The sequence below is a fragment of the Bubalus kerabau genome, chromosome 12 (assembly GCF_029407905.1).
Source record: "Bubalus kerabau isolate K-KA32 ecotype Philippines breed swamp buffalo chromosome 12, PCC_UOA_SB_1v2, whole genome shotgun sequence".
NCBI classification, from domain to species: domain Eukaryota; kingdom Metazoa; phylum Chordata; class Mammalia; order Artiodactyla; family Bovidae; genus Bubalus; species Bubalus kerabau.
This window is the reverse complement of record NC_073635.1, coordinates 19,558,452-19,572,633: the sequence shown is the minus strand read 5'-3', so window position 1 is coordinate 19,572,633 and position 14,182 is coordinate 19,558,452. Positions and strand designations below refer to the sequence as shown.

At 47.8% G+C, this 14,182-nt stretch overlaps 2 protein-coding genes and 1 long non-coding RNA gene across 4 annotated transcripts in view; 1 reads left to right on the top strand and 2 right to left on the bottom strand.

Annotated features, from left to right (window-relative positions):
• Nucleotides 1–891, bottom strand: part of CDADC1 (cytidine and dCMP deaminase domain containing 1) — a 30,222-nt gene extending 29,331 nt beyond the window's left edge. For both annotated transcript variants that reach the window (XM_055542140.1, XM_055542141.1), the window contains exon 1: nucleotides 689–891. In XM_055542140.1, coding sequence (XP_055398115.1) covers nucleotides 689–770 — 82 coding nt within the window. In that variant the 5' untranslated portion in view covers nucleotides 771–891. The remainder of the gene's footprint in view (nucleotides 1–688) is intronic.
• Nucleotides 290–3,456, top strand: LOC129624362 (uncharacterized). The gene is made up of 2 exons (XR_008700906.1): nucleotides 290–1,632; nucleotides 3,375–3,456. It is a non-coding gene; the product is annotated as an uncharacterized LOC129624362 (long non-coding RNA).
• A 6,308-nt stretch (nucleotides 3,457–9,764) lies between these two features.
• MLNR (motilin receptor) lies at nucleotides 9,765–12,893 on the bottom strand. The gene is made up of 2 exons (XM_055541818.1): nucleotides 11,996–12,893; nucleotides 9,765–11,193 (listed from the first exon to the last, which is right to left on the bottom strand). Exons 1-2 carry the CDS (start codon nucleotides 12,891–12,893, stop codon nucleotides 10,823–10,825), a joined length of 1,269 nt encoding a protein of 422 aa, XP_055397793.1. The 3' UTR covers nucleotides 9,765–10,822.
• Nucleotides 12,894–14,182: the final 1,289 nt, after the last annotated feature.

Genomic DNA, 14,182 nt, shown 5'->3' with positions numbered 1-14,182 from the left:
TTGCACAGAGTCGGACACGACTGAAGCAACTTAGCAGCAGTAGCAGCAGAGAAAAAGGATTCGTGTGCAAAAGAATCAAAGCACTTTCTTATCAGAAAGTTTCAGCCTCAGCACCTTCCGAAGTTGGGCCCTCTTTCACCCAGCAGGAAAAAAAAAAAAAGTACAAGTGATGCACGTAGCTATGGGAATTATATATATATATATATAGTTATGAAAAATCCTTGCATCAGAGATCACGGTGGAGCAACCTTTACTCTGAACTGTGATGAGGCGCGGCAACAAGGGCAGGGATTAGAACACAGAACTAAAAATACGGTGACCTTAAAAGGTAAGGGAGCTGAAATACAGGAAAGCGCCGCGTGCGGTTAATTTTGGAATCAAATTTTAAAAACAAAACAAAACACGGTTTAGGGAATTTTCAGGCTCGCCGATCCCCAGAAATCCCAGCTCCAGGTCCTGGGAGGAAAAAGTAAAGGGGAGTGAGGAATGACCACAACTTCAGAAGCCAGTGCAGCCGGGCCAGGAGATCCCGGTGACGGAGGGGGTGACGCGCCCCGGGCAGGGATGGGACACCCAGGAGCAGAAACGCAGGCGAAGAAGAGCAAGCAGGAAACCCGGAGTGAAACGGCGGGAGACGCTCAGAGCCAAGCGAGAGGCTGACGGCGGGAGCAGGATTCCGGGCACTCACCGGTCATACTGCCCGTCTGGGTGCTGACTGACCGTCCGGCCCCCGCGCTCTCCAGATTTTGCATCTGCCCGGCTTCTCTCATCCCCAGCCTAGCGGCCTCTGCTGCCCAGGAAACCTCTCGCTGTCGCTGTCCTGCATGATCTTTGCCCCAGCAACCCCACCTCTCGCCTCCTCCCAGCAACAGACAGGACGGCGACAGCTAACTCGGCGCGGTCAGATGACGCACGAGCTCGACTGGCATTTCCGGGCGCCCTGTGTGACGTCACGGCGAGGCGCGGCAGCGGTGGCTTAGGGGCTATTCCTCCCTCAGCAACTCGGCGAGTAGAAGGGACACGGAGCCGTGAATCATTTGACGCTCGTGTTTGCGTTCTTAGGACTTGCTGAATGAAGTCTGGTCGCTTGAGGATGTCTTGGCTCGAAGTCCCAAGTTGCGCACACTCGGCGAGGGCGATGAGGGTTTCGCATACGTGAGGGTAGGCCCGAGAGTGAAGGAGAATTGAAGTGGAAGTCAGTGTTAATCACTCAGTCGTCTCCCACTCTTTGCGACCCCATGGACTGTAGCCCGCCAGGTTGCTCTGTCCGTGGGATTCTCCAGGCAGGAATACTGGAGTGGGTTGCCACTTCCTCCTCCAGGAGATCTTCCCGACCGAGCGATCGAACCCAGGTCTCCTGCATTACAGGCAGATTCTTTACTGCCTGAGCCATTAAGATGGAAACTAGCCCCCATACAGTTAGCGGTCAGGGTCTCAGAGAGTTTGAGAGGCGAATGAGGTGGGAGCTGGGCGGTCCCAGGTGGTTATCCTCTAAGATTGGCCAGTCTGTGCAACTTAGTGCCAGGGACCGCCACAAGAACATTCTGCTGCTGCTTGAACACATGAAGACATTGAGGGTAGAACTGTCCTCAGGAAATTGATGGAGGAAGTGGCCCTTGGAAAATCTGAGAGGTATCAGACATTGTGGATTTGTGCTCAGTGCAATTTAGTTTTATTATTTTATGTGTCCTAGGCATGACTCAGAATGAAGCTCCTCCCTCCCCCCAGTGACTCAGCCCATTTTCCGTCACCAACCTAAGCTGTTATCATAATTTGAAATATTTAAAAAATAGGCACAAAACCCGCTCCAAGACTATGAAAGCAAAAGCCAGCGTTATGAAAGTACATTATTTTGTAAAAGACTGAAGAGAATTTTCAGTGTTGATGGATATGACGGTGGTTCATTGATTGCCACTGTTGTGTAGTATTTCATTGTAACTATATACCACTATTTATCCATATTTGAGTCGAGACGTTTGCTCTATCTCTAGCTTTTTGCTATTGCAAGCAATGCTGCTTTAAACTTTTTTGTATATATTTTCTTATGTTCATATGGATGCGCTTCTTTAGAGACTACACTTAGGAGTAGAATTCTTGAGTTGTCAAGTTTTCCAGATACTGCTGAAAAGTTTTCCGGAGAGATTGGACCAATTTACATAGCTCTGTATCCCCACTAATTCTTGGGTGTTGTCAAACTTTTAATGTTTACCAGTCCGGTTGGCATAAAATGATATCCTGTGGTTATGATTTTCTCTGATTTCTACTTAGGTGCATTGGCCATACATGTGTCCTCTCTATGAAATCCCTGTTAACCATTTTTCTATTTGGTAGTTATTTCTTATTCATTTGTAAGCATTCTTTATATATCCTCGATACTCATTCTTGGGTGGGAATGTGTATGGTAAATATCTTCTCCCCATTTGTCACTTGCTTTTTCACTCAATTATTTTTTCAGTGCATAGTTCTTTATTTTAATGTGCCAAACATACGAATAATTTTCTTAGGTGGGTTTTGTATCTTTTCAAAAAGCATTTTTATCCGTTTATAAAGATATCTTTTATTTGTCAATTATATCTCAGTTTTTTAACAGTAACTTTTATATTTCCTCTAAAAGCCATAAGTTTTTCCTTTCATGTTTATATCATCATTCATCTAGAATTTAGTTCAGTGTATGATGTTAGGTCGGGATCCACTTTCTTTTCCACTTGGATGATCAGTTAGCCCAGCATTATCTCCTTACTGATCTGCAGTGTCGCCTCTGTCATGTATCAAGTTTCCATATACACGTAAATCTATTTCTGGGTTCTATATTGTATATTATTGGTTTATTATATCTCTGTCCCTTAACTCCCCCTACCCCCCAAAAAAAGCCACCTTATTTTCTTCAGGAGTATCTTGGTTAATCTTGACCCTTTAATCTTCCATGTAAGTTTTATTTATTTTTAAAATGCTTATTTATTTCTTTGGCTGTGCCGGGTCTTAGTTGTGGCATGCGGGATCTTCAGTTGCACATGCAAAATATTAGTTGTGGAAAGTGGGATCTTAGCTTTCCGACCAGGGATCAAACCACACCCCCTGCATTGGAAGGGCGGAGTCTTAACCACTGGGCTGCCAGGGAAGTCCTGTCAAATGACTTTTTGACCAACTTATTCAGAGAATGGGGAAAGAAGGAGGGAGAGACAGATGGAGGGGATAGAGGAAGGGATGGAGGGTTATTATGTTTATCACAAATTTTCTTAAAAACTCAATGATCCCAGGTAGCGCGGTACCTGTAAAGAATAGGTGCTCAACATCACTAATGAGTATCCTTCCCCGCTTTGTGTTTCATTTACTTATTCTTTGTAGATAACCCAGATCTCTTCCTTTTATTCTAGGTCCTGTTGATTGGGAACATTGGTCCCAGCAGTGTGTGTATTTGGATAGAATCCTCTTACAATAAAACATGCTGAGGTGTCTGTGATGGATTTGTTGGTACTGGTGAAGTTTGGCAGAGACTGAATACCTGGCTTGTAGAAGAAAACCTACCTCACCCTCGGTCTTGCTCTGGTATGTAGAAGGCATACCACAACCAAGGACCATGCCTCCTGCACGCCTGGAGATAAGGTCGCCGCAGGACTGACAGGGACCCCTGCTGGCCAGTGCGCCCTTGTACAGAGGATCGGCCCTCATGTGGTCATTTTAGGCAAGGATGTAACCATAAGCACCACCCTGAATCCAGAAATTGAGGTTTCCTAAAGAGTTCTTGGAAGGCAATTCCTGGCAGCACTTCAACCTCAAAGAAGCAAAGAGAAGCCAAAACAAAGTCCAGATGCCCTTCATGGCGCATTTGCTTTGTTATGGAGGGCAGAGCTGCCAGAGAGAAGTCACTTCTCAAGTTTTCCATATGTTGTCCCTACTGGTATCCTCAGAAAAGTAAACTTGGTGCCACATAGATCAATGTGCTACAAAATAAGACTGTCCAGGGACCCTGAGGACGTCTGTGCCTCACGAGGTGGGAAGGACCGGCAGGCCCGCCTCCTGTGATGTCCATGACCATGCTTCGTGAGGGTCCCCATGTGTGCAGCACCGTCTGGACTGGGTTTGGGCGTTTCTGAATCATCAGCTGAAGAGGTTCTCTGATGATTCATGTTAGAAGTCCAGGGACTGGAGGGAGGGGTAGGAAGGAGAGGACAGGTAAGACAGGGAATAGGGAACTAATGCTGGTGGAATAGCTACTTGAATCAACTTTATAACAATGATAGTGGTAATAATAATGGTATCTTACAGTATAGAGGGTTTTCTACATTCCAGACTCTGTTCTAGCCACGTTGCATGTGTTCAGTGCTCAGTCACTCAGTCATGTCCAACTCTTTTGCGACCCCATGGACTATAGCCCACCAGGCTCCTCTGTCCATGGATTTCCCAGGCAAGGATACTGGGAATGGGTTGCCATTTCCTTCTCCAGGGGATCTTCCTGATCCAGAGATTGAACCCACGTCTACTTTGTTGGCAGGCAGGTTCTTTACCATTGAGCCAATTGGGAAACCCAGTCCCTTTTACACATTCATTCACTCCTTCCAACAACCGTATGAAGTATGTATTTTTATTTTTATCCCTACTGATAGGAACTGAGACATTGAGTACCTTGATCAAGCAGACTCAGCTTGAGGGGTGGGAGAAAGATATAAATGCTCATCACTTCATTTAATACAACATCTATGATGCAGATTTTCATCATCTCCATTTTACAGGCAAGGAAGCTAAGGCCCTTGGACCAGCAACATCAGCATCATTTAGGAGCTTATTAGGAATGCAGAACCTTGGGCCCTACTTCAGACCTACCAAAGCAGAATCTGTACAGAACCACCTTTTTTTTTTAATCACCTGAAATTCTGCAGGCCTTTCTGATGTCAGTGCTTTTATTGGCCTGTGAGCTGAATCTGTGGTTCAGATGTATGACTGTAGATGATACAGTCATACATTTCAAGGCCAAAAAGGCCATTCAAAAGTCGAGATGATTTCAACCCCATAACATGAACTAATGTTTCTAGAGTATTTTGCCATATACTTTGCTCAGTGAGTATTTGTGGAGTCAATTAATGAAACACAAACCCTTCCCCAAGGTTGGTGCCTCACTTGAAAAGAGCTGGGGGACTCAAAGAGAGCTCTTTCTGGGGTCAGCGAGAGTTCCCAGTCAGGGCATCCAGGACACCACCTGCAGGATAGAGGGAGGCCCAGGACTGAAATCGCAGCCACCCATCGCTCTCCAGTGACCCTTGACTTGAGACCTGTGAGGCCACTCCTCACGTCTTCCCATGATGCCTCTCCCTTTTACAGCTAGTGGTCAACTCAAGAGGACACTTTCTGCTGTGCTAGAGAACACTTTGGGGGTTCCCAGGTGGTGCTAGTAGTAAAGAATCCACCTGCCAATGCAGGGGACATGGGTTTGATCTCTGGGTCAGGAAGATCCCCCTGAAGAAGGAGATAGCAACCCACTCCAGGATTCTTGCCTGGAAAATCCCATGGACAGAGGAGTTTGATGGGCTACAATCCATGGGGTTGCAAAAGGTTAGACATGACTGCTGCTGCTGCTAAGTCGCTTCAGTTGTGTCCGACTCTGCGACCCCATAGACAGCAGCCCACCAGGCTCCCCCGTCCCTGGGATTCTCCAGGCAAGAACACTGGAGTGGGTTGCCATTTCCCTCTCCAATGCATGAAAGTGAAAAGTGAAAGTGAAGTCGCTCAGTCATGTCTGACTCTTAGCAACCCTGTAGACTGCAGCCCTCCTCCATCCATGGGATTTTCCAGGCAAGAGTACTGGAGTGGGGTGCCAGTGCCTTCTCTATAGACATGACTAAACACAGAACAATTTTAGACCTTAGAACAACTTTTCAAATATTTTTGACTATGACCCACAATGAGAATACATTTTATGAACCATGAAAGATACCAACCGATATATAATTGCAAAAAAATTTTCACAACATAACAGTTGGCCTTACTACACATGATACACTGATTATTCTATTCACATTCCAATAAACGTGTCAGACTGCACTTATCTCACAATCCGCCAATGGATGAGGTGGGCATTTTGAAAGCAGGTGCCCAGCCATCCAGAGGAGTGATGGCGTTCAGAGACTCCATCTCAGGGACCCAGTGGTAAGGAAGGGTGATGCTCCTTGTGACACCTGGAAACACGCGTCTGTCACAGGACAGTGTGATGCAGATCCCTCTTTTCTAGAATCTGAACAAGAAAGCTCAAAGGAGAGCTCTTTGCTTCTAAACTTTATACCATAAATAAAACATTATAAATAAAAACATAAAAGCATTATACTATAAATAATGTGTCAATTCTTAGCCATGATCTTCCACAGGGAAGAAGCCACTCCTGACTGCCCCAGAGAGGAACTCCCATGAGAAGAAAGACTGTGTGGTTGCAGCTCCGGCACGTGTCCACTTAGTGCCACCAAACAAACGAGGGGTGGAGGCACAAGGCTGCACCGAGAGCACGGTGAGCCCCCCAAGCAGTGTCCCCAGCAACAACTTCTCAGAGCCTCCGACATGATCTTTTGTGATGTGTGACTCTTGGGAAGGTGGGTACAGCATGCAGTGTTTTTCTATCATAGCTGACCACAGAATCCTTTTTTCAAATGCTCTCTTAAAACCCACAGAACACAGTTTAAGGACTGTTGCTCCAAGTGACCAGTATGCCTCCTCCACTAGTTGGAAGAAACAGTGTAGACGGGAGGCTTCCTCGCTGCTGCATGAGGGCAGGGTCAGGGCGTTAGGACGCTTCAAGGGGACTTGAAGGCATCACGTATATAGCTAATCACATGAAAAAGCATGAAAAAGGACCTGGTCAGCATGTGGAGCAGACCCTTGTTTATGGAGTCAACATTTGTAGCTCACAGCTGAGCTAGTTGTATCCTGCCTACCTCCAGGGGCCACCATTCATAAGACCGTGGCAGTGGCTGAGGCCCTTTGGAGTTCCCAGAGGCAGCAGCAGCCCTCTAAAAACAGGTTTATGTTTCAAACTGTAAAAAATGTTACACAGTTGTTGGCCAGAATATCCAGTACAGTCTCACCCTGACTGCATGCATTGTTGCTGTTCAGTCACCCAGTCGAGTCCGACTCTTTGCGACCCCGTGGACTGCAGCACACCAGGCTCCCCTGTCCTTCACTGTCTCCTGGAGCTTGCTCAAACTCCTGCCCATTGAGTCTGTGATGCCATCCAACCATCTCATCCTCTGTTGCCCCCTATCTTTCCCTTGACTCATGTTTTTCTGTAAGTGTAGCTTCTCAGGGTGGGAGTGGGTAAGGCTCTTAAGAGATTAGACTCAGAGGAAATGCTTTCAATTTTTCACCATTGAGGATAATGTTTGCTGTGGGTTTGTCATATATAGCTTTGATTATGTTGAGGTATGTTCCTTCTATTCCTGCTTTCTGGAGAGTTTTTATCATAAATGGATGTTGAATTTTGTCAAAGGCTTTCTCTAGATGCAGAGAAAGCCTTTGACAAAATTCAACATCCATTTATGATAAAAACTCTCAGGAACAAGACAAGGGTGCCCACTTTCACCATTACTATTCAACATAGTTTTGGAAGTTTTGGCCACAGCAATCAGAACAGAAAAAGAAATAAAAGGAATCCAAATTGGAAAAGAAGAAGTAAAGCTCTCACTGTTTGCAGATGACATGATCCTCTACATAGAAAACCCTAAAGACTCCACCAGAAAATTACTAGAACTAATCAATGACTATAGTAAAGTTGCAGGATATAAAATCAACACACAGAAATCCCTTGCATTCCTATACACTAATAATGAGAAAACAGAAAGAGAAATTAAGGAAACAATTCCATTCACCATTGCAACGGAAAGAATAAAATGCTTAGGAATATATCTACCTAAAGAATCTAAAGACCTATATATAGAAAACTATAAAACACTGGTGAAAGAAATCAAAGAGGACACTAACAGATGGAGAAATATACCATGTTCATGGATTGGAAGAATCAATATAGTGAAAATGAGTATACTACCCAAAGCAATCTATAGATTCAATGCAATCCCTATCAAGCTACCAACAGCATTCTTCACAGAGCTAGAACACATAATTTCACAATTTGTATGGAAAAACAAAAAACCTCGAATAGCCAAAGCGATCTTGAGAAAGAAGAATGGAACTGGAGGAATCAACCTGCCTGACTTCAGGCTCTACTACAAAGCCACAGTTATCAAGACAGTATGGTACTGGCGCAAAGACAGAAATATAGATCAATGGAACAAAATAGAAAGCCCAGAGATAAATCCACGCACATATGGACACCTTATCTTTGACAAAGGAGGCAAGAATATACAATGGATTAAAGACAATCTCTTTAACAAGTGGTGCTGGGAACTCTGGTCAACCACTTGTAAAAGAATGAAACTAGAACACTTTCTAACACCATACACAAAAATAAACTCAAAATGGATTAAAGATCTAAACGTAAGACCAGAAACTATAAAACTCCTAGAGGAGAACATAGGCAAAACACTCTCTGACATACATCACAGCAGGGTCCTCTATGACCCACCTCCCAGAATATTGGAAATAAAAGCAAAAATAAACAAATGGGACCTAATTAACCTTAAAAGCTTCTGCACATCAAAGGAAACTATTAGCAAGGTGAAAAGACAGCCTTCAGAATGGGAGAAGATAATAGCAAATGAAGCAACTGACAAACAACTAATCTCGAGAATATACAAGCAACTCCTACAGCTCAACTCCAGAAAAATAAATGACCCAATCAAAAAGTGGGCCAAAGAACTAAATAGACATTTCTCCAAAGAAGACATACAGATGGCTAACAAACACATGAAAAGATGCTCAACATCACTCATTATCAGAGAAATGCAAATCAAAACCACTATGAGGTACCATTTCACGCCAGTCAGAATGGCTGCGATCCAAAAGTCTACAAGTAATAAATGCTGGAGAGGGTGTGGAGAAAAGGGAACCCTCTTACACTGTTGGTGGGAATGCAAACTAGTACAGCCACTATGGAGAACAGTGTGGAGATTCCTTAAAAAACTGGAAATAGACCTGCCTTATGATCCAGCAATCCCACTGCTGGGCATACACACTGAGGAAACCAGAAGGGAAAGAGACACGAGTACCCCAATGTTCATCGCAGCACTGTTTATAATAGCCAGGACATGGAAGCAACCTAGATGTCCATCAGCAGATGAATGGATAAGAAAGCTGTGGTACATATACACAATGGAGTATTATTCAGCCATTAAAAAGAATACATTTGAATCAGTTCTAATGAGGTGGATGAAACTGGAGCCTATTATACAGAGTGAAGTAAGCCAGAAAGAAAAACACCAATACAGTATACTAACGCATATATATGGAATTTAGAAAGATGGTAACAATAACCCTGTGTACGAGACAGCAAAAGAGACACTGATGTATAGAACAGTCTTATGGACTCTGTGGGAGAGGGAGAGGGTGGGAAGATTTGGGAGAATGGCATTGAAACATGTAAAATATCATGTATGAAATGAGTTGCCAGTCCAGGTTCGATGCACGATACTGGATGCTTGGGGCTGGTGCACTGGGACGACCCAGAGGGATGGAATGGGGAGGGAGGAGGGAGGAGGGTTCAGGATGGGGAACACATGTATACCTGTGGCGGATTCATTTTGATATTTGGCAAAACTAATACAGTTATGTAAAGTTTAAAAATAAAATAAAATTTAAAAAAAAAAAAAAAAAGAGAGATTAGACTCAGACCTGAGACTTGAATCCATCACTACTTATCCCGCCAAGCCAAGGCGAATAAGGCATATTAAAGCTCTTATCAATGTGATCAGCAGTCTCTTTGTGGAAGCCAAGTCCTGCTGCAGCTCCCTGCCCTCAGACTTCAGTGACTAGGTTCTGAACAGAGGGTACTGTGCCTAAAGTAAATGATTTTCTCCGAGCCTGAGAGAGGTGAGACCCCTGATCACTGGACTCTACCCAGAATTCCTTTCACTTGTTTCTAAACATTTTTGCTGCCATACGTAAACATTAAGTAACTTCTTGAATCAAACCCTCATTATCCTGGATTCCTTGTAGATGCACCATCACATTTATCTAAACATAAAACAAAAACAACACACAGCACATATATCTAAAACAAAATACACCTCTGACCTCACAGGTGACAGTTTTTATGGCAGCGTCTGTCTGGATTACTTGTTAACTGGAAAATGAGTGTCATATCCCGAGAATAGGAGAGTGAGGACTTAGAAAACCTCTCCAGAGCACATTTTGTGATGTGGGATTTTAGGAGGATGAAATGAACTTCCCCAAGGAGGTACATGAAAAGAAAGCCAGAGAGATTGGTACAGATACATCCCATACCTTTGTTTAAAAAAAAAAAAAAATTCATGCTAAGTTGCTGACAAACAACCATTCTTGTTGTTTAGTTGCTAAGTTGTGTCTGACTTTGCAGCCCCATGGACTGCAGCATGCCAGGCTTTCCTGTCCTTTACCATCTCCTGGAGCTTGCTCAAACTCATGTCCATTGAGTCAATGATGCCATCCAACCGTCTCATCCTCTGTGGCCCCCATCTCCACCTTTCCCCAATCTTTCCCAGCATCAGGGTCTTTAACAGTGAGTCAGCTCTTCTCATCAGGTGGCCAAAGTATTGGAGTGTCAGCTTCAACATCAGTCTCTCCAATGAGTATTTAGGGTTGATTTCCTTATATTGCAAAATGTCAACTACTCTTTCCAGTTCTCCCCGTTCCCCCCTCCAACATCCGTTCCCCACTCCCGATTCTTTCCTCCCTACAGACCTGTTTTCCCTTAAGTCCCAGAACCATGGGACAGGGCGCTGGGTTTGGCAGTGCTGGTTGCTGATGTCTGCATGTTGGCGCTGTTCTCCGTGCAGCCAGCCCTGTCTCCGTCGCGGTTCCCTTCGGCCTCCCTGCTTCTGCAGAAACCTCTCTGTCTGGACCGTCTGGCCAGCAGCAGTTTCCAGGCCGCTGCTCTATACTTCTTGGAAATGAGGTTGTAGAGGATGGGGTTGATGGAGGCGCTCAGATAGAAAAGTTGCAGAGCAACGATGTTAAAGTACTGAGAGAAGTACATCATCTGGGAATCTTTGGTATTTATGTAAATGATTCTGCCAACGTGGAAAGGCAACCAGCACACTATGAACGCCAGAACCACCACCACTGCAAAACAAAACACAGGCACCAGAATTAGCTAAAGCATCCGAAAACAAGAGTTCCCACTAAAGCAACAATTAACAGCGAAATAAATAAAACTCTTGCCTAGCCAGATCCCCACCCCAGAAAAACTACCAGGTTACAGACAGCATCGATGTTTGCTTTGAAATTGAATATTCGAGAACAACCAACAACAACTGAGTATTCAGCTCATACATGCACTAGCAAGGCCGGACATAAACTAGAGTGATTTCTACTAATAAGTAGAAATCGTTTCTTTCCACAAACCTATTTCAGAAACATGTTCTCTATTTTCCGTTGAAAAGAAGTATGCAACGTCTGCACGATCTTTATTTATTTATTTGTTTATGATACGGGCACGATTCACTTTTGTCTTCAGAATAACATAACATTTAGTCAAGAAACTTTATCTTAACGTGAGGTATCCCGTCTACGCCAGGGTTCTGTGAATAATTCCACATTTGTGGCATCTAACGGACACAGGCAGTGGGCTTAAGAGCCTGCAGTCATTCATCTTGGATCAGTCTAGCTCTCTGCTCACAGAAGCTTTGGAAAATAATAGTTATTTACCAGACCTGGCTATCCCACCGTCAGGGGGCTCCCTGGGTGACACAGAGCTCCTAGAAGACGGGAGATGGTTTTCTACGGAGACTGGAGGGACAAGCAGGTGGAGGCTGGGGTCGAACCACAAAAGGAAGCGTGGCCAGAAGGGGTGCCGAGGGCTGGGAGATCCGGGGAAGGGGCACCGCGCGGTTGGGGTGTTTGGAGCACAGGCGGCGCCACTTACGCAGGACGCGGACCGTCTGCCGGTGGCCCTTCTCCCGGCCGGAGGTGGCCGGGCCTCGCAGCTGCCCGCGGCTCCTCCACAGCTCGCGCCCGATGAGCCCGTAGAGGACGCTGAGGCATAGGAAGGGCAGGAAGAAGTAGGCGGTGGTGACCCACAGCATGACGCGCAGCGCGCCCAGCTGCGCCGGGCTCGGCCGGCACTCCCGGCTGAACAGCGCGGCGGCGTCTGCTTCGGGCCCCGACGGCGGGGACCGCGGGGAAGCCAGAGAGGACTCCAGGAAGGGCGGCGGCAGCGGCGGCAAGGGGGAGGGCCGCGCAGTGCCGTTTAGGTCCTGGAGCGCATCGTGGCCGGCGTCCTGTTCGACGCCCACCAGAAAGAAGAAGGGCCCAGCGGAGAGCAGCGCCACGGCCCAGAGCGCGGCGATGAGCGCGCGGACGCGGCGCCGGGTGACCAGGACGCGCGCCCGGAGCGGGCGGCAGACGGCCAGGTAGCGCTCCACGGCGAGCGCCGTCATGTGTAGCAGCGTAGCATAGGTGCAGCCCTCGCCCACGTAGAGTGAGAGGCGGCAGAGAAGCTGCCCAAACACCCAAGGCCGCGAGCGCCACAGGCGGTACAAGTCGAAGGGAAGCCCGAGCAGGATGAGCAGGTCGGACACGGCCATGCTGCCCAGGTATAAGTTGGTGGTGGTCCGCATGTCCCGGTAGCGCCCGATCAGTAGCACCGTCACCACGTTGCCGCTCACCCCGACGGCGAACAGCCCCAGGCACACGGCGGTCACGGGCACCAGCGCCCCCAGGGGGAAGGGCGAGCAGCGGCGCTCGTCGCACGGCAGCAGGGCGGCCCACGGCGGCTCTCCGGCGCCCCGCGAAGCGTGGCTGCGGTTCCCGGGGCTGCCCATGGGCGCGGCGCGCGGGGCGGACGCACGGGCGCGCGCGGTGTTCCCGGGGCAGGGCCGTGTGCCTAGCGCCTGGCCCCGCTGCGAAAGCGCTTCCTTCGGCGGCCGGGGCGCGAAGTGCGCGCGGAGCTCCCGCCGCCCGAATAGCTCGAGCCCCGCTGCACCGCGCGCCGGAACGCGACTCCGCGGGGTCCGCTTTGAGGGCTGCAGAGCGGGTGGCGCGCAGTCCCCGCCCCCGGCCGCCGCCCGGCCCGCCCCGGCCCCGCGGGCGCTCCCGCTCCCCGGCTCGTCGTGTTCCAGGCTCTTCCCTCCCCAACTGAACGCGGGAGGCGGCCACCCCGGACAATGCCTGCCCCGACGCGGGAAAGCGATTTCTGAGCCCCCAACCACGTAGGTTACTGCACCCAGCGGAGTGCGGGCGCTTTTTTTGGGTTGGGTTCTGAGAGGGACCTTCTGAGGGACCTCGGCTGGTGGCTGCGTCTTGATGGCTCGGGAGGGAGCCGCAGGACTAATAGCGGGAGGGGAGCTTAGACTAGAATCTAGAGCCCCTCCTGGGTTCTGATAGTGGCTCGACAGCCAAGTCATCTCAGGTCAGCCCCAGCCTGAGGGGGCAACAGCCAGTTCTCCTCGTCTAGTAAATTTTCAAATGGTGATGGAGTTGACCAAGTAATTTGAACGATCTCTTATGACTGAAATCTATGGACATGACCATGTCTGGTCATTTTAAGGGGCTTCCCTGGTGGCTCAGACGGTTAAGAATCCGCCTGCAATGCGGGACCCCTGGGTTCGATCCCTGGGTCTGAAAGATCCCCTGCAGAAGGGAATGACAACCCACTCCAGGATTCTTGACTGGGGAATTCCATGGACAGAGGAGCCTGGCGGGCTGCAGTCTATGGGGTTGCAAAGAGTCGGACCCCACTGAGCGACGGTCACACAGGAAGAAATAAAATCCTGGGGGAAAGACTGAAAACAGTCATGAGCCCATTCATTGTGGTCTTGATGACAGTAGCTGACGCTGAGAGCTCAGGATGTGTCCGGTGCTGTGCTTTCCATTTAATTTGCAAGTCATTGGAACTGAGTTCTTTGTGGATGGACACCGTCTAGCGATTTTTCCATCCATCCTACCGTGGTTTAAATCCTCAACTTCTTTTCCCGAGTTCCCTTCCTCTTCCTAGAACTGAAAGCAGGCTTTGCTCTAGTCTGGCTCCCCCTGCTCCGCTCAGCCCTTCAGAGGAGGGGTACCGGTCACTACCCTCATCATCACTGTCCTCGTTGTCCTAAAGCCTATCTTT

What these genes read in the sequence shown, in the direction of transcription:
- MLNR (XM_055541818.1), bottom strand. Translation starts at nt 12,893, where the DNA reads ATGGGCAGCCCCGGGAACCGCAGCCACGCTTCGCGGGGCGCCGGAGAG. An exon ending in GCAGACGGTCCGCGTCCTGC is followed by an intron (nt 11,194 to 11,995) that starts GTAAGTGGCGCC and finishes TTTGTTTTGCAG; the next exon opens with TGGTGGTGGTTCTGGCGTTC.